Here is an 18,939-nt window from a genome sequence, read left to right on the forward strand (position 1 = left end):
GGAGGGAGGCCCTATTTACCTAAACTAGGCTACTAGAAAATCGTAAAAGGAGAGTACCACCAAAACTAAAAAATGCTAGGATGATGAGGGATCACTTGCTCTAGCCCAGAACTGGACACTTCAGTGGCCTGGACAGTTCCCTCACTGGGCGGCCACTGCGTCCTGAAGGCCATCAGGGGATATGAACTTCCTGCAGCCCAGGTAGCTACTCTGGCCTCAGAATAACAGGTACGTCCTCTTTGGGCTGAGTTGAAATCTGTGTCCTGTGGTGTCCATCTCAGGGCCATACAGAACATTCTCCTCCCTGTTGGCTGAGCAGGCCCCTCAGAGGTCTGAAGGCCCAGTTTCCTGAAACACCCTCTTCTGTAGACTCCTAAAGTCTCCCCTCCAACCGAAGGCAAGCAGTTCTTCCTGCTCTCAGGTCCGACCACTGAGCCCTGTGAAGCCCCTTATAATGAACCCCAGCAGGCATCAGTCAACAGATCCCTCTCTCACAGGAGCACATTGAGCTCGCCACTCAGCATCCGGCCATCACCGCCATCCCGGGAAATGCAGATCAAACCACCTACCGGCTTTGGTGGCTGTCCCACAGCCGCTTCAGACCTCGGTTGGCCAAGCCTTCCAGAATGAGGACGTGGATCTTCCCGTCCAGCAGGTGGAAGCCCGTGAGCACATCCAGGTCCTGCCGCTCCTGGACCTTCACCCGCATCTTGAAGGCTGACAGGACCTGCTGGCTGTCCTTGACAGGACAGGAGCCCAGATCGAGGGCCCTGGCGTTGATCGCGGTGATGTCCTGCAGCAGGCTGTACAGGAGGAAGGCCCTCCTGCAGTCAAACACGAAAATAATGCGGCCAAACTGGGCGCCTGTGGGGTCTGGATTGGGGATTTCGGTCCCGGCCTGCAGCGACACCGCAATGTCCACCCGCAGCTTGAGCAGGGAGTCGGCCTCTAGGTAGTCGCCCTTGGGCATCGGGTGATGCTGGAGGCCGTCCGTGGGGACGTGAAGCCCCATGACCTTCCTGGCCCGGCCATCCTGGCTGCGGTGAGTGGGCGGGGCCTCGCAACTGTGGACGGGGACAGCTAGGTTCAAGTACTTGCAGCCGAGGAGGAGGTCGGCAAAACTGACCTGGGCAACCCCATAAGGGTCCCACAGCTTGTTTTGAGATGCAAAGGGGTTGTTCTCTGTCTCTTTGGGAGAGATGAGGGCATGGAGGTTGAGATGTGAATCCAGGGGGTCGTCCCCAAACAGGGTGGGCTCCTGGGAATACTGCTCTGACTTGCGGTCCCGGTCGTGAACTTCCACCACCATGGGCGGGCCCCCCAGGTACTCCCTCAGGTCGCTGGGCTGCATGGCCCCAAGGAAGACGACGTTGATGTCCTGGAATGAGATGTGGGCTGCATGCGGCTTCCCCTCAGTCTCATGAACCGGAGTCTTATGGAACTGGTACTTGCAGTACACGGGGGTGCACAGCCGCTACGAGAGAACAAGGCAACAGCAGGTCACCAGGCTGCAGCGGCAGTCACTCTGCCTCCCCCTGAAGGAAGGCTCCCAGCACAGACGCTCAAATCCCAGGGCAACACGCACCCCAGCAACCCCCGCGGCCAGCGTGTCCTCATCTACACCATGCCCCTGAGCAAGCCCGCACTGCTCAGTCCCTCCCAGGAGGGAGCGCTGTTCCCGAGCGCACGAAGCTGCGGCGGGCACAAGACAAGGGCTCAGAAAGTTATCAGTCACTATTTCTTCCCCAGACTGTGAGTGCCATGAAGACAGGCCATGTGCCTTTATCATATCCGCATTTCTAGTCCCTAACCCAAGCGTTGGCATAGGAAAGGTGGAGAGAGGTGGTTTTTAGAAAACGTAATCCATCTTTTCCAGACATACATTTGGAGGGTTGCCGCAGGCTCACTTTGAGCACATTAATAAGCATCCAAGAGGAAAGCTGCAACGAGGGGAAGACCCCGAGGTCTGGATCTCAAGGGCACGTGGAGAATGAGACGGAAAGGAGGGCGGGGCTGTGGGAGGCAGAAAACGGGAACTCCCATGTTTTAGCCTTGATGCTATTTTATAATCAGAGGTTAACCTTATGCAAGTTTGGGGTCTGAATTCCTACTCCAAGTATGCTATTCAATTTGGTTTGTTTGAAAAGCAATTCTGGGTTAGTAGTGCTCCTGGAAACCTGGCAGAAGTAATTAAGAACACTTTTTGGAGAAATCCACTTTCAACCAAGGCCTCAAAGAATTCCCACAGAGAAGGTTCCATTGAACATGAGATCACAGTAAAGAAAAAAAAAGAAAATCACAAAACACCAAAGGGGAAAAAGGTACTAGCAAAGTCAAATATACAAAGGCATAAGATATTAGAGTGATAAGATACATAAAGCAAATATATGTTAGTCTATTTTTAAAAGTGATGTCATCAAGGTTGAATCTACTGTATTTCTATTTACTAGCAATAAGGAATATTAAAATGAAAAAATTTAAATATCATCTACAGTAACATAAAAACATAAAATGCTTAGAAAGAAATGAAGTGAAAGCTGTATAAGACCTTTACACTGAAAACTACACAGCATTGCAGAGAGAAATCAAAGAAAATCTAAATGGAGAAATAATGCCATTTCCAGCGTCAGGAAAATGCAATTAACTCTCAATGAATCATGGACTTAAACAAAAGAGCTAAAGTTATATACCTTCTAAAAGTATCTTCATGAACTTGGGGTGGAAAAAGATGTCTTTGACAGGACATAAAAAGCCCTAGTAATAACAGCAAAAGGTGATAAAAAATGTACTTCATCAAAGACACTGTTAAGAAAATTAAAGTCAAGCCCCAGACTGGCAGAAAATATGTACAATGTATATATATATATATATATATATATATATATATATATATATATATATATCTGACAAAAGACTTGTATCCAGAATATAAAAAGAACATCTATAAAGCAATAATAAAAAAGAAAAAAGTTAAAAATAGTAAAAGAGGTACTTTCAAATCTGGTTAAATAGCATAAGCACACTCTCCAGTAAATGCAGCTAAAAACTACAGACAGAATGCAAGGGGCAGCTATCAGAGGACTCTGAAAAGTAAAAAGTAGCAGATGGATTGGGGAAGGAGTCCAAACTCAATGAGTTTCCTGGGCTTTATTTTCCTCCTATTATATCCCCAACTGGACTCAAAGCAGCCCGAATTCCAGAATTGTGCACCAGGTGTGGACAGCTTCTCTCAGTACTCTCTCTCTCTCTCTGTTCCAAGGATGGGAAGGGGGGACACCTACCGGACAGAGAGAGTGGGAGGGAACAGCCTATTATTTTTATTTCCTGGCCCTGCCTACAGGTGAGGTCAAGTTCCAAAGCTGCAGTCTGGTGGGAGAGGCAGCAGCTGGACCGGAACCTAAAACTTTGAGCAAGCGGAATCCTCTTTGATCAGAGGAACTGTGCTACAAAGGGTACAGAGTCATCATTATTGTCTTTCCTCTATATACCCTCCCATTACTTGCCCTCAGAGACAGATCAAGTCTCAGGAAGGGCATGCTGGAGTGGGAATGCTGAAGTTATGCCTATAGAGCCAGAGTACCAGGAAGGGACTCAGGAGCTGGAGAGGGTGGAAGGGGATAAAATTAAGAAAGGGACCCCAAAACATTATGTATAAACTCTCGGGCTCATCCCTGAATTGTGCATGTATGGATCTGACTTTAAGCAGCAGACTAGAGGTAATGAAAACCGAACTACAGAGCAGACCACTGCACAGGTCCCAGACTGCCCCCTGCATAGTGCACATGCAGGACCAATTTTAACATCAATATTAAATCTTTGAAAACTGAATCTACATTAAAACAACAGCTCACCAAAGGTAACCTAGAACTTGAAGCATGACTCTGAGTGTGCTGCCTAATAAAAAAAGCCACATTCTCCATAGGATTTAAACAAGACCTAGTGTGTCATAACATAATATTCAAAATATCTAAGGTACAATCCAAATTACTTGACATACAAAGAAGTAGGAATGTGACCAATAATCAAGGGGAGAGGCAACCAAGAGATGCTAACTTGAGGTGACTCAAATATTGAAATTATCAGACAAGACATTAAAACAACTATGACAACCTATAACCATACTCCAAGAAGTAACAGCAAACACTCTTGAAACAGCTGGGAAGGTGGCCAATCTCAGCAAATAGAAACCATAATGGAGAACCTAATGGAAATTTTAGAATTTAAAAATATAACTGAAAAAAATAAAGCACTGGGTGGTGCAAAGAACAAAACACAGATGGCAAAGCAAAGAGTAAGCAAAACAGGGCAACATAAAGTGCACTGAGCACACAGAGGAAAGAGACTAAAAATTGAAAAGTAAACAAGCCCAGGAACCTGTGGGACAATATCAGAAGGTCTAACATTTATATCATCAGAGTCCCAGGAGGTGAGGAGAAAAGATGTCTGTAGAAAAAATATTTGAAGGAATAATGGCTGAAAGTCTCCTAAATTTGGCAAAAGGCAAAAAAATTTTACAGATTCAAGAAAGTCAATCCCAAACAGGGTAAATAAGAAAAGAAACACTTGCCCAGCAACATCCTCACTGAACTGGCGAAAAGCAAAGACAAATAACATAAATCCAGAAAGCAGCCAGAGAAAAATGACATGTTACTCCTGGAACAATTTGGATCTGTGGCTTTTTCATCAGAAACTATAGAGGCATAAATAAACTAGAACAAAATGTTTTTTACAGTGTTGAATGAGAAGGACTATTCACCAAGAATACTAAACCAAGTAACAATACAATTCAGGTCAAAGTGAAATAAAGACTTTCTCATATGAAAGAAAACTAGGAGGGAATTTGTTGCTATCATACATGCTATAAAAGTTACCACTATATGGAGGAGGGAGCCAAGATGGTGACATGTGTAGTTCAGCAGAAATCTCCTAAAAACATATATATTTTTGAAAATACAACAAATACAACTATTCCTAAAAGAGACACCAGTGGATACAGTACAACAGCCAGGCTATATATACATCTGTGAGAACTCAGCATCACACAAAGGGGGTAAGATACAAGCCATGGCCCAGTGGGACCCAAACACCCCCCTATGCCAGACCCCAGAGGGAAGAAAGGAGTCAGAGTGGGGAGGGAGTGAAAGCCCAGGACTGCTAAACAACCAGCTCTAGAAATCTGCATCTGGAGCCAGACACACAGTGCACAGGGGGCTGCATATTAGAGAAACGGAAAAGCAAAACCTGCGAGCAGGTCCCCACAACTGGTGCCCCTGAGACAAAAGAAAAGCAAGGGCTTTTTGCAAGTCTTAAAGAGAGAGGGATCCCACAGCTGGAAGAAGTTGTCCCGGCACACTCAGCCCAGCACCTGTGAATCCCAGAAAACTCTAAGCGACCTAACCACCTGGGCAGCAATGCAGCTCTGAAGCCCCCCATGGTGATAAGCAACCTGCCAGTCGTTCCCCCAACTGGCATGGACCCCAACATACCGGCCCAGGAGTGAGAAAGTGGCAGCACACGCCAGGGATGGCAGCACCAGAGGGGCCCGGGAGGGGCCCGTGGGAGCCAGCAGCAGTGGCGGAGGAGCAGCCCAGGAGCAGCTACGCCCCCAGCAACCACACAGAATCTCAGCCCAGTGCATAGCCACCTGAGCCAGACCCAAAGGCTACTGCTGGCACACAGCTGTCCAGCAGGGGCACCACTTCCCCAGGAGAGTGCACCCGGTGCACCTGCCACTCCCCACAGGGCTCTGTGCTGCTCTGATGGAGACCCCGCCCACAGCAGCTTAGGGGATTAACCCAGAGGCTGCTCCAGGAGTGCAGATAACTGACACAGGCAGCAGAGAAGGGCAAGGCATCCAGCAAGCAGGAAAGGACTTTCTTCTCCCAGCTGACACACCTGCAACCTGCCTACAGCTACCTCTATAAACATGAAAAGGCAGAAGAATTTAGTCCAGTCCAAATAGTCCAGACAACCCCTGAGAGAGGGCCTAGGGAGACAGACCAAACCAATCTCCCTGAAAAAGAATTCAAAATAAAGGTCATAACCATGCTGATGGATCTGCAGAGAAATATGCAAGAGCTAAAGGACCAAGTACAGAGGGAGACTACAGAAATAAAACAATCTCTGGAAGGACTTAAGAGCAGACTGGATGAGGTGCAAGAGGCCGTTAATGGAATAGAAATCAGAGAACAAGAACACAGAGAAGCTGACACAGAGAGAGATAAAAGAATCTCCAGAAATGAAACAATATTAAGAGAACTGTGTGACCAATCCAAAAGGAACAATATCTGCATTATAGGGGTACCAGAAGAAGAAGAGAGAGAAAAAGGGATAGAAAGGGTCTTTGAAGAAATAATTCCTGAAAACTTCCCCAAACTAGGGGAGGAAATAATTGTTCAGACCACAGAAGCACACAGAACTCCCAAAAGAAGGGACCCAAGGAGGACAACACCAAGACACATAATAATTAAAATGGCAAAGATCAAGGACAAGGACAGAGTGTTAAAGGCAGCCAGAGAGAGAAAAAAGGTCACCTACAAAGGAAAACCCATCAGGCTATCACTGGACTTCCCAATAGAAACCTTACAGGCCAGAGAGAATGGCATGACATATTTAATGCAATGAAACAGAAGGGCCTTGAACCAAGAATACTGTATCCAGCACAATTATCATTTAAATATGAAGGAGGGATTAAACAATTCCCAGACAAGCAAAAGTTGAGGGAATTTGTCTCCCACAAACCACCTCTACAGGGTCTTTTAGAGGGACTGCTCTAGATGGGAGCACTCCTAAGGCTAAACAGATGTCACCAGAGAAAATAAAATCACAGCAAAGAAAGAAGACCAACCAAATACTAACTAAAGGCATTAACTAACCACAAAAGCAGTCAAAGGAAACACAAAAGAGCACCGAACAAAACACCCAACATATGAAGAATGGAGGAGAAGGAATAAGAATGGAGACAAATAAAGAATCACCAGACAGTGTCTATAATAGCTCAATAAGTGAGCTAAGTTAGGCAGTAAGATACTAAAGAAGCTAACCTTGAACCTTTGGTAACCACGAACCTAAAGCCTGCAATGGCAATAAGTACATATCTCTCAATAGTCACCCTAAATGTAAATGGACTAAATACACCAATCAAAAGACACAGAGTAATAGAATGGATAAAAAAGCAAGACCCATCTCTATGCTGCTTACAAGAAATTCACCTCAAACCCAAAGACATGCACAGACTAAAAGTCAAGGGATGTAAAAATATATTTCAGGCAAACAACAGCGAGAAGAAAGCAGGGGTTGCAGTACTAATATCAGACAACATAGACTTCAAAACAAAGAAATTAACAAGAGATAAAGAAGGACATTACATAATGATAAAGGGCTCAGTCCAACAAGAGGATATAACCATTATAAATATATATGCACACAACACAGGAGCACCAGCATATGTGAGACAAATACTAACAGAACTAAAGAGGGAAATAGACTGCAACGCATTCATTTTAGGAGACTTCAACACACCACTCACCCCAAAGGATAGATCCACCGGGCAGAAAATAAGTAAGGACACACAGGCACTGAACAACACACTAGAACAGATGGACCTAATAGACATCTATAGAACTCTACATCCAAAAGCAACAGGATATACATTCTTCTCAAGTGCACATGAAACATTCACTAGAATAGACCACATAGTAGCCCACAAAAAGAGCCTCAGTAAATTCCAAAATACTGAAATTCTACCAACCAATTTTTCAGACCACAAAGGTATAAAACTAGAAATAAACTCTACGAAGAAAACAAAAAGGCTCACAACATCTGGAGGCTTAACAACATGCTTCTAAATAATCAATGGATCAACAAACAAATTAAAATAGAGATCAAGCAATATATGGAAACAAATGACAACAACACAAAGCCCCAACTTCTGTGCGACGCAGCAAAAGCAGTCTTAAGAGGAAAGTATATAGCGATCCAGGCACACATGAAGGAGAAAGAACAATCCCAAATGAATAGTCTAACATCACAATTATCGAACCTGGAAAAAGAAGAACAATGGAGGCCTAAAGTCAGCAGAAGGAGGGACATAATAAAGATCAGAGAAGAAATAAACAAAATTGAGAAAAAAAAACAATAGCAAAAATCAACAAAACCAAGAGCTGGTTCTTTGAGAAAATAAACAAAATAGATAAGCCTCTAGCCAAACTTATTAAGAGAAAAGGAGAATCAACACAAATCAACAGAATCAGAAATGAGAACGGAAAAATCACGACAGACTCCACAGAAATACAAAGAATTATTAAAGACAACTATGAAAACCTATATGCCAACAAGCTGGAAAACCTAGAAGAAATGGACAACTTCCTAGAAAAATACAACCTTCCAAGACTGACCAAGGAAGAAACACAAAAGTTAAACAAACCAAATATGAGCAAAGAAACTGAAATGGTAATCAAAAAACTACCCAAAAACAAAACCCCCGGGCCGGACGGATTTACCTCAGAATTTTATCAGAAACACAGGGAAGACATAATACCCATTCTCCTTAAAGTTTTCCAAAAATAGAAGAGGAGGGAATACTCCCAAACTCATTCTATGAAGCCAACATCACTCTAATACCAAAACCAGGCAACGACCCCATCAAGAAAGAAAATTACAGACCAATATCCCTGATGAATGTAGATGCAAAAATACTCAATAAAATATTAGCAAACAGAATTCAACAACATATCAAAAGGATCATATACCATGACCAAGTGGGATTCATCCCAGGGATGCAAGGATGGTACAACATTCGAAAATCCATCAACATCATCCACCACATTAACAAAAAGAAAGACAAAAACCACATGATCATCTCCATAGATGCTGAAAAAGCATTTGACAAAATTCAACACCCATTCATGATAAAAACTCTCAGCAAAATGGGTATAGAGGGCAAGTACCTCAACATAATAAAGGCCATATATGATAAACCCACAGCCAACATTATACTGAACAGCGAGAAGCTGAAAGCTTTTCCTCTGAGATCGGGAACTAGACAGGGATGCCCACTCTCCCCACTGTGATTTAACATGGTACTGGAGGTCCTAGCCATGGCAATCAGACAAAACAAAGAAATACAAGGAATCCAGATTGGTAAAGAAGAAGTTAAATTGTCACTATTTGCAGATGACATGATATTGTACATAAAAAACCCTAAAGACTCCACTCCAAAACTACTAGAACTGATACAGCAAAGTTGCAGGATACAAAATTAACACACAGAAATCTGTAGCTTTCCTATACACTAACAATGAACCAATAGAAAGAGAAATCAGGAAAACAATTCCATTCACAATTGCGTCAATAAGAATAAAATACCTAGGAATAAACCTAACCAAAGAAGTGAAAGACCTATACCCTGAAAATTACAAGTCACTCTTAAGAGAAATTAAAGGGGCCACTAACAAATGGAAACTCATCCCATGCTCATGGCTAGGAAGAATTAATATCGTCAAAATGGCCATCCTGCCCAAAGCAATATACAGATTTGATGCAATCCCTATCAAATTACCAGCAACATTCTTCAATGAACTGGAACAAATAATTCAAAAATTCATATGGAAACACCAAAGACCCCAAATAGCCAAAGCAATCTTGAAAAAGAAGAATAAAGTAGGGGGAATCTCACTCCCCAACTTCAAGCTCTACTACAAAGCCATAGTAATCAAGACAATTTGGTACTGGCACAAGAACAGAGCCACAGACCAGTGGAACAGATTAGAGACTCCAGACATTAACCCAGACATATATGGTCAAATAATATTCGATACAGGAGCCATGGACATACAATGGCGAAATGGCAGTCTCTTCAACAGATGGTGCTGGCAAAACTGGACAGCTACATGTAGGAGAATGAAACTGGACCATTGTCTAACCCCATACACAAAAGTAAATTCAAAATGGATCAAAGACCTGAATGTAAGTCATGAAACCATAAAACTCTTAGACAAAAACATAGGCAAAAATCTCTTAGACATAAACATGAGTGACCTCTTCTTGAATATATCTCCCCAGGCAAGGAAAACAAAAGCAAAAATTAACTAGTGGGACTATATTAAGCTGAAAAGCTTCTGTACAGCAAAAGACACCATCAATAGAACAAAAAGGTACCCTACAGTATGGGAGAATATATTCATAAATGACAGATCCAATAAAGGCTTGACATCCAAAATATATGAAGAGCTCACTCACCCACCTCAACAAACAAAAACCAAGGAATCCAATTAAAAAATAGGCAGAGGAACTGAATAGTTCTCCAAAAAAGAAATACAGATGGCCAACAGACACATGAAAAGATGCTCCACATCGCTAATTATCAGAGAAATGCATATTTAAACTACAATGAGGTATCACCTCACACCAGTAAGGATGGCTGCCATCCAAAAGACAAACAACAACAAATGTTGGCGAGGCTGTGGAGAAAGGGGAACCCTCCTACACTGCTGGTGGGAATGTAAATTAGTTCAACCATTGTGGAAAGCAGTACGGAGGTTCATCAAAATGCTCAAAACAGACTTACCATTTGACTCAGGTATTCCACTCCTAGGAATTTACCCTAAGAACGCAGCAATCAAGTTTGAGAAAGACAGATGCACCCCTATTTTTATCGCAGCACTATTTACAATAGCCAAGAATTGGAAGCAACCTAAATGTCCATCGGTAGATGAATGGATAAAGATGTGGTACATATACACAATGGAATACTACTCAGCCATAAGAAGAGGGCAAATCCTACCATTTGCAGCAACATGGATGGGGCTGGGGGGTATTATGCTCAGTGAAATAAGCCAAGCAGAGAAAGGGAAATACCAAATGATTTCACTCATCTGTGGAGTATAAGAACAAAGGAAAAACTGAAGGAACAAAACAGCAGCAGAATCACAGAACCCAAGAATGGACTAACAGGTACCAAAGGGAAAGGGACTGGGGAGGATGGGTGGGAAGGGAGGGATAAGGGGGGGGAAGAAGAAGGGGGGTATTAAGATTAGTATGCATGGGGGGAGGGAGAAAGGGGAGGGCTGTAAAACACAGAGAAGACAAGTAGTGAGTCTACAACATTTTGCTATGCTGATGGACAGTAACTGTAAAGTGGTTTATAGGGGGGACCTGGTATAGGGGAGAGCCTAGTAAACATAATATTCTTCATGTAAGTGTAGATTAATGATAACAAAAAAAAGAAAGAAAAAAGGGGGATTACTCCCTGATAGGGTAAAACTAACTGTAAATCAACAATTAATGCATGCTTTAAATATCCTTAATTTTGATCACTTAAAGGGTGTCAGATGATCGGCTATGGAGGTACATTTTTCTGATAATATTCCTTTCTCTTAAAAGAAAAAAAAAGCAGTTCCTGTGTGGTGACCTCCAGTGAGTTCTACACAATGGTATAAAGGGTATATCAAAGTGTGGGCAAAGGGTCTGTTTGTGTTTATACAGAGGATCAAAGCCTAATTTGGCTAACCAGAAAATGAACTAAGATACAATATGAAGAAGAACTTCCAACATCAGCACTCTCTGGAAGAGTCATACCAGAAGATGATCACCAAAAAACCTCAACAAAGATCCAGGTGATGCTGCAGTTGTAGCTGCATTCATCCCACCGGTTCCTGGATTTGCCATTGGAATGAAAAAAGGCCTGTGCATACAGTAAAACAACCTTTTTTGGAGACTGGATCTATACTGTCAGAACTCAACCAAGAATTAGGAGACGTGCAAGCTGCAGTGCTCCAAAATCATGCGACTATAGACTACCTACTGTTAAAAGAACATATGGGATGTGAACAGTACCCAGGAATAGGTTGTTTTAATTTGTCTGATTTCTCTCAGACTGTTCAAGTTCAGTTGGACAATATCCACCATGTCATAGATAAGTTTTCACAAATGCCTAGGTGCCTAACTGGTTTTCTTGGTTTCACTGGAGAGGGCTGGTAATTATAGATCTGCTTCGGTTATGTAACTGTATTCCTATTATGTTAATGTGTGTACACAATTTAACTAGTAGTTTAAAACCTATACATGTTTAAGTTACTCTACAAGAAGATATGTCAAATAAATAATCAATCTTCCCATGTTATCTTCCATCTGCTACTCCTATAGCTTTTCTTCTTCCTTCCTAATTACAACCCTTAAATAGAATTCGTGCCTCATATCGAATTTACTGAGTATCATAATTCTTCCAAGTGGTAAAGATACCTCAAGACAAATGCTGGGCATAAAAGCCACAGGGCATAAATCTGCAAAGAAGTAAAAAGCAAACCTTTTCAAACAATATTGCCTCTCTCTCACTTACCAACTTTACATTTCCCTGTATGGCCCCGGAAGATGACTGGTTAGCCAGAGACGGGTAAGATTCCTCAAGAGAGGAACAACCTAAGACAGGCACAGTCGCAGGGGGGCCATCAGGTGAGAAATTGGGGATCAACTGAAGTGAGGCTTAGAACCTCACCCCCCCTGTTTTGAGAGAAATCTTCTGCATCTGTGGATGTTGTATTGCCCTTGTCTCGCTTGGATTAACACTAAGTCTACAGGCACACACCTGATCATCTAAATTTGCTCTCTTACAGCACTAAACTATGTTTTCTACCTTTATCTTGCATCTACCTACCACTTCAGCATTTTATTTAAAAAATAATAATAATAATAATAATAATAAGGGAGAAATGTGGGATTCACATATAAATCAAGTATAAAAATCAAATGAATATTCATATTTGACCTGATTGTTTATAGTTCATAATGTGTGATAAAAACTGAAAGTTTCTGTGATGACTGCCCTTGTACTGTTCACCATGTAAGAACTTATTCACTATGTAAGAACTTGTTCACCATGTAAAAGCTTGTTCATTATGCTTCAGAAGATTGGAGACTGACGAGAATTAGGCTGGGGGTGGATTAATGATTGTACATTGAGCATTGAGTTCCCTATACAGAATTTTATTGTTGTTAACAACCATTCAATCAATAAATATGAGAGATGCCCTCTCAAAAAAAAAAAAAGAAAAAAACAGCAGCAGAATCACAGAACCCAAGAATGGACTAATAGTTACCAAAGGGAAAGGGACTGGGGACGATGGGTGGGAAGGGAGGGATAGGGCGGGGAAAAAGAAAGAGGGCATTATGATTAGCATGTATAGTGCGTGGGGGACACGGGGAGGGCTGTGCAACACAGAGAAGACAAGTAGTGATTCTACAGCATCCTACTACGCAGATGGACAGTGACTGTGAAGGGGTATGTGGGGGGGACTTGGTGAAGGGGGGAACCTAGTAAACATAATGTTCTTTCTGTAATTGTAGATTAATGATACCAAAATTTTAAAAAAATGGGCAGAGGAGCTGAAAAGACAGTTCTCCAAAGAAGAAATTCAGATGGCCAACAGACACATGAAAAGATGCTCCACATCGCTAATCATCAGAGAAATGCAAATTAAAACCACAATGAGATATCACCTCACACCAGTAAGGATCACCACCATCCAAAAGACAAACAACAACAAATGTTGGCAAGGTTGTAGAGAAAGGGGAACCCTCCTACACTGCTGGTGGGAATGTAAATTAGTTCAACCATTGTGGAAAGCAGTATGGAGGTTTCTCAGAATGCTCAAAATAGAAATACCATTTGACCCAGGAATTCCACTTCTAGGAATTTACCCTAAGAATGCAGCACTCCTGTTTGAAAAAGACAGATGCATCCCTATGTTTATCGCAGCACTATTTACAATAGCCAAGAAATGGAAGCAACCTGTGTCCGTCAGTAGATGAATGGATAAAGAAGTTGTGGTACATATACACAATGGAATATTATGCAGCCAAAAGAAAAAAACAAATCCTACCATTCGCAACAACATGGATGGAGCTAGAGGGTATTATGCTCAGTGAAATAAGCCAGGTGGAGAAAGACAAGTATGAAATGATTTCACTCATATGTGGAGTATAAGAACAAAGGAAAACTGAAGGAACAAAACAGCAGCAGAATCACAGAACCCAAGAATGGACTAACAGTTTCCAAAGGGAAAGGGACTGGGGAGGATGGGTGGGAAGGGAGGGATAAGGGCGGGGAAAAGAAAAGGGGGCCTTACAAGTAGTATGTGTAATGTGGGGAGGGGGTATAGGGAGGGATGTGCAACACAGAGAAGACAAGTAGTGATTCTACAGCATCTTACTACGCTGATGGACAGTGACTGTAATGGGGTTTGGGGGAGATACTTGGTGAAGGGGGGAGCCTAATAAACATAATGGTCTTCATATAATTGTAGATTAATGATTAAAAATTGAATTAAAAAAATATTTTTAAAAAAATGAACAGAGCTTCAGAGACCTGTTGGAGTATAATAGAAAACTAACAGTCATGTCCTTCAAGTCCCAGGAGGAGAGAAGAAATAGGGTGGTTCAGAAAGGTATTCAAAGACACGATGGCTGCAAGTTCCCTAAATTTACCCAAAGACATAGGGCTGTGGATTCAAAAAGCTAAGTGAACCCAACAGGATAAATCCAAAGAAATCCACACCAAGACACATCATAGTCAAATTTCTGAAAACCATAGACAAAGAAAAAAATCTTGAAAGCTGCAAGAAAAATGCCACCTGGTCTATAGGGAAAAACCAATTCAAACGACCGTGGAAAAAACAGAGGCCAAAAGGAAGAGGCACAACATTTTTCAAGTGCTGAAGAAAAAAAGGAGAAAAAGAATTGTCAACCCCAAATTCTAAATCAAGTGAAGCCATTCTTGAGGAATGAAGGAGAAATAGACATCGTCAGACAAAGAAAAACTAAGAGAATTTGTCTTCTGCATATCTACCCTAATAGAATGACTACAGGAACTTCTTGAAACAGAAAGGAAGTGATTAAAAAATATATCTGGAAACATCAGGAAGGAAGGAAGAACAATGGAAAGATCAAAGCTATGGGTAAATACAATATCCTCCTCCTGAGTTTTCTAAACAATTGAAGCAAAAAGCGTACCATCATCTGATATGGTTCTCAATCTATGTAGAGGAAACATTTAAGACAATTATATTATAAATGAGAGGGTAAAAGAATTTAAAAGGAAAATGAAGCTTCCACACTTCACTCAAACTGATAAAATGTTTACCAGTAGACTGTGATGAGTTATGTATGCATAATGTAATTGCTTAAGTAACCACTAAAAATCTACAAAGAGATACATTCAAAAATATCACAGATAAATAAAAATAGAATTCTAAAATGTTCCAGCAACCCACAGGAAGGCAGATAAAAGAAAACAAAAAACAGGATAGAAAAAAAGTATTGAAATGGCATACTTAACCTCTAACATATCAATAATTACACTAAATGTAAATGGCCTAAATAAACCAAATTAAAAGACCTAGTGAATAAAAAAATGGCAACAAAATGCAAAGGCATTATGCTGAAGGGAGGGGGAAAGCCTATCTCAAAAGGTCACATACTGGATGTTTCCATTTCTATAACTGTATTCATTTTCCAGGGCTGCCATAGTAAAGTACCAGAAACTGGGTGGCTTAGAATAGAAATTTATCATCTCATAGTTCTGGAAGTAGAAGTGCAAAATCAAGATGTCAACAGGGCCATGCACCCCATGAAGATGCTTAAAAAAGGATCCTTTCTCGCCTGTTCCAGCTTCTGGTAGCCCCAGACATTTCTTGGTTTGTGACAGCTTAATTCCACTTTTCACGTGGCATTCTTCCTATATGTCTTCACATAGTCTTCCCCCTGTATATGCCTGTCCTTAGTCCAAATGTCCCTATTTTGTAAGGACATCAGTCATATTGGATTAGGGCCCATCTTAATGACCTCATTTTAACTTGATTACCTCTGTAAAGACCCTGTCTCCAAATAAGGTAACATACTGAGGTACTGGTGGTTGGAAGTTCAACATACCTTTTGAGGGAACATGACTCATAACAAAAACATTCTCAAATTAATAAAATTATAGAGATGGAAAAAAATTAGTGGTCCGGAATGGTGGGAGGTTGGAGGTGGTTGTGACTATAAAGGAGTAGCATGAGAGAGCTTTGTAGTGATGGAATAGTTCTGTGTCTTAAGTGAAGTTACACTTAAGTTATATAAATCTACGCATGGATGAAATGGCATAGAACTATATATACATGTTGGCCAGTATCAATATCCTGATTTTGATATTATGCTATAGTTATATAAGATATGAACACTGCAGGAAACTGGGTGAAACATACATGAGGTCTCTCTGTAGCACCTTTGCAATGTCCTACAAATCTACATAAAAATATAATATATGAATGTACCCACACAAAGATACATAATTAAATAGTTTAAGAAGATCCTATAAGCTTTGAAACAAATTAAAACTACCAAGCACATACAAAGTTCAATATAAACATAAAAAGATAATGGAATAATGCTTTCAAAACTCTATATTTTTAACTTGGAACTCCATCCAGTCAAATTATCAATTATGCACAGGGTAGAATAAAGATATTTCCAGACATACGAGATTTCATAAGTATCTCCCACTGTTTCTCAAGAAGCTGTAGGAAGATGTGCTCCAGCAAAACCAGGGGGCCAAAAGAAGAGGAAGTTGTAGAATCCAGGAGACAGGGACCCCACTAGGAGAGGAAAAAGGGAGCTCCCAGGATAGACAGCTGTGCTAAACCTGGCTGGTTCAAACGAGGGAGCATCTGGGTAAGCTCTGCTGCTGTGACAAGGGAGAGGCTCCTTCTGAAGGGACGAGCACCACCTCCCTCTGAAAAACACCTGTGGTGTAGTGAGCAGACCTCAGCACTTGGTAGCTCCCAAACCCAGAAGCCTCGTCTCTTTCACGTCTTGCTGGGAGATCCTAAATGGTGAAATGGGGAGGTCGGTTATACAGCTCACTTAGGGTCCCTGGGGGGATTAGCGATAACACACATGGACAATCCGTGGGGAAGCAGAGGTCCGGAATGAGTCTGTCTGGCCCATTCTCACCTCCAGCTCATGGACGGGCACAGGCTGTGACGGCAGGCAGGACACGCACTTGATCTTTATAGTCAGGGGGTTTAAGTCCCGCTTTTGCTCCTCCGTCATGATAGGAACTTCTGTTTTAAAGGTTAAAAAGCAGTCTGAAATGTTGGCAGACTTCTCGCTGGCACGACTCACCACCGTTCGCCGTCCTGCGAGGGGTTGGGGGAGACAGTCTTAGACTCCTGAGCGGCCCAGGAGAAGCAGAGGGTCGGGCAGCCTGGGGGTACCCAAAGATAAAATCACAGCTAAAGGAAGAAAAGTTTTTGAAAAATTTGGGAGACGCCTATGGATAGCATGTTAGAGGCCAGTTTCTCAAACTGGGGCCCCGGGAGTTCTCCAAGGGAATTTATTTTTTGTGATTTAATCTGGATGTTCTCTTGGAATGCAGGCATTTCCGGAACCATCTACAGGATACAGTAAGGGATGCTGATGCTCGGGTACTGCCCCCAAACAGTCTGACTTACTTGGTCGGGGGTATAGCCTCCTCCCTGGGTGTTATAAAGCTGCCCCAGTGACTCAGAACCCCACCCGAGGCTTGTGTTGTGCAGTACAGTAGCTAGGACCACCAGTGGCTACTTAAATTTAGTGAAAATTGAGTACAATTGAAAACGCAGTTCCTTCATCGTAAGTCACACTTCAGATGCTCGGTCACCACATGTGGCTAGGAGCCACAGGACTAGACATGGCGGATACAGAGCATTTCCAGCACTGCAGGAAGCTCTCCTGGGGAGCGTTGCTCTGGGCAAGTATTTTAGAACAGAACCCGTTCAAGAACAGCCAACGCCAGGGTCTACACTTGGTGGCCAGTGGTATCGCTTTAACGGTGGTGGTCTAATGAGAAAAACATAGACATTGATATGAGCATAACCAGTGCATCTGAGCCGAGGCCAGCATAACACACCTCCCACATCACGTTTTTGTAATAGAGTGACTAGGGAAAGGGTTGGATGACTCGAGCCACTGCGTGGCATATAGTTAGCTGTGTGGAATACTCTTCCTGTGAAAGGTCCCATGCACTTCACCAGGTGGAGTCATACTGGTGTAGGGGAAAAAAAGCAAAAAACTCCAGTTTTGCCAGAGAGGCCTCAGGTCAAATCCTAGCTCTGACTCATAGTGGTCATGTGACCTACTTCCCAGGCATTAAGAGGATCAGGAGGGATTATCTATATGAAGGTGCTGGGAACCCTGCCCAGCACATAGTAGGTGCTCAAGCAGATCAGTTCCATTCCCTTCAAAATGCCTGTAAATATATTTCTAGGGCATATTAAAGCCATTCTCACTATGCTCAGAGAAGTCACTTCTAGAACAATTCATGTACAGCTGTCTGCAGGGCTGTGAGCACCGCCTGCGGGCAGCCCTCACTGCCCCCTGATTCTCTACAATGAAGCCAGCTCCTTCAGGCCATGACTAATTATGATTTGTGTTTGCCAAGGTTGCAAGCCTTTTCATATGAAAGGTTGCCCAGTTTAGAAGAAATCTCCAGTGCCGACATGTCCTCAAGTCATTCAGAAATGTAGGCATGACTTTTGGCAATCATCTTCCAGCCCTAATTCCAAGGCAGGGTTTCTCAACTTCAGTGCCACAGACATTTGAGGACAGCAAATGCTTTGCTGTGGGGACCGTCCTGTGCATTGTAGAACATTTAGCAGCATCCCATTCGTTGCCTAAAGCACCCTGTGCCCACCTGTAACAACCAAAAATGCCTCCACACACTGCCAGGTGCCCCCGGGGGGCCACAAATGCCCAAGCTGAGAACCAATGTTGCAGAGGCCGGGCGGGGTGGGGCACATGTGGTCTGTGCACCTACAGCTGCCAGAGGGGGACATGTGGTGATGCCCTTTAACCCTCACAACCACCCTACGGGATGCTTTCATCTCTGCTCAACAACTGGGGAAACTGAGGCCCAGAAATGTTAGG

At 42.6% G+C, this 18,939-nt stretch overlaps 1 protein-coding gene across 1 annotated transcript in view; it reads right to left on the reverse strand.

Moving 5' to 3' along the window:
- Positions 1–18,939, reverse strand: part of CFAP92 (cilia and flagella associated protein 92 (putative)) — a 73,121-nt gene that overhangs the window by 27,134 nt on the left and 27,048 nt on the right. The window contains exons 9-10 of the mRNA XM_073231111.1: positions 16,987–17,171; positions 570–1,474 (exon numbers count right to left, since the gene is read on the reverse strand). Of these exons, the coding sequence (XP_073087212.1) occupies positions 570–1,474; positions 16,987–17,171 (1,090 nt within the window). The remainder of the gene's footprint in view (positions 1–569; positions 1,475–16,986; positions 17,172–18,939) is intronic.

The sequence above is a fragment of the Manis javanica genome, chromosome 3, assembly GCF_040802235.1.
Source record: "Manis javanica isolate MJ-LG chromosome 3, MJ_LKY, whole genome shotgun sequence".
Lineage (NCBI taxonomy): Eukaryota > Metazoa > Chordata > Mammalia > Pholidota > Manidae > Manis > Manis javanica.